Source organism: Merops nubicus, unplaced genomic scaffold (assembly GCF_000691845.1).
Source record: "Merops nubicus isolate BGI_N331 unplaced genomic scaffold, ASM69184v1 scaffold48549, whole genome shotgun sequence".
Taxonomy (NCBI): domain Eukaryota; kingdom Metazoa; phylum Chordata; class Aves; order Coraciiformes; family Meropidae; genus Merops; species Merops nubicus.
In genome coordinates, this window is record NW_008632615.1 from 1 (window position 1) to 314 (window position 314).

Below are 314 nucleotides of genomic sequence, written 5' to 3' on the forward strand. Positions count from 1 at the left end.
CCTCCAGGGCAAGAAATTGTTCCTCGGATTCAACCTCAGCCTCCCCCAGGGCGATCCTGGCAGAGCACATCTCACCTCTCGGCTTCTTTACGGGCACATCGTCATCTTCTGACAGGGAGTCGGATGAGGAATGAGGAGGTGTTCTAACTCCACAGCCCTTGGCATGGAGAGTTTTTGTAACTTCATCTAAGTCATCAGAGTCCTTGGGGGGCCGATAGTTGGCCACGTGGTCCACTCGGATCGTCCTTCCTTTGATCTACAAGATGAGTTATCATCAAATCATGGAATGGTTTGGGCTGGACGCGCCCTTTAAC

At 52.2% G+C, this 314-nt stretch overlaps 1 protein-coding gene across 1 annotated transcript in view; it reads right to left on the reverse strand.

Annotated features, from left to right (window-relative positions):
* Nucleotides 1-75: 75 nt before the first annotated feature.
* The window catches only part of RBMX2 (RNA binding motif protein, X-linked 2), a gene marked incomplete at both ends in the record, with an annotated part of 858 nt that continues 619 nt past the window's right edge, over nt 76-314 (reverse strand). The window contains one exon of the mRNA XM_008947961.1: nt 76-256. Within this exon, the coding sequence (XP_008946209.1) occupies nt 76-256 (181 nt within the window). The remainder of the gene's footprint in view (nt 257-314) is intronic.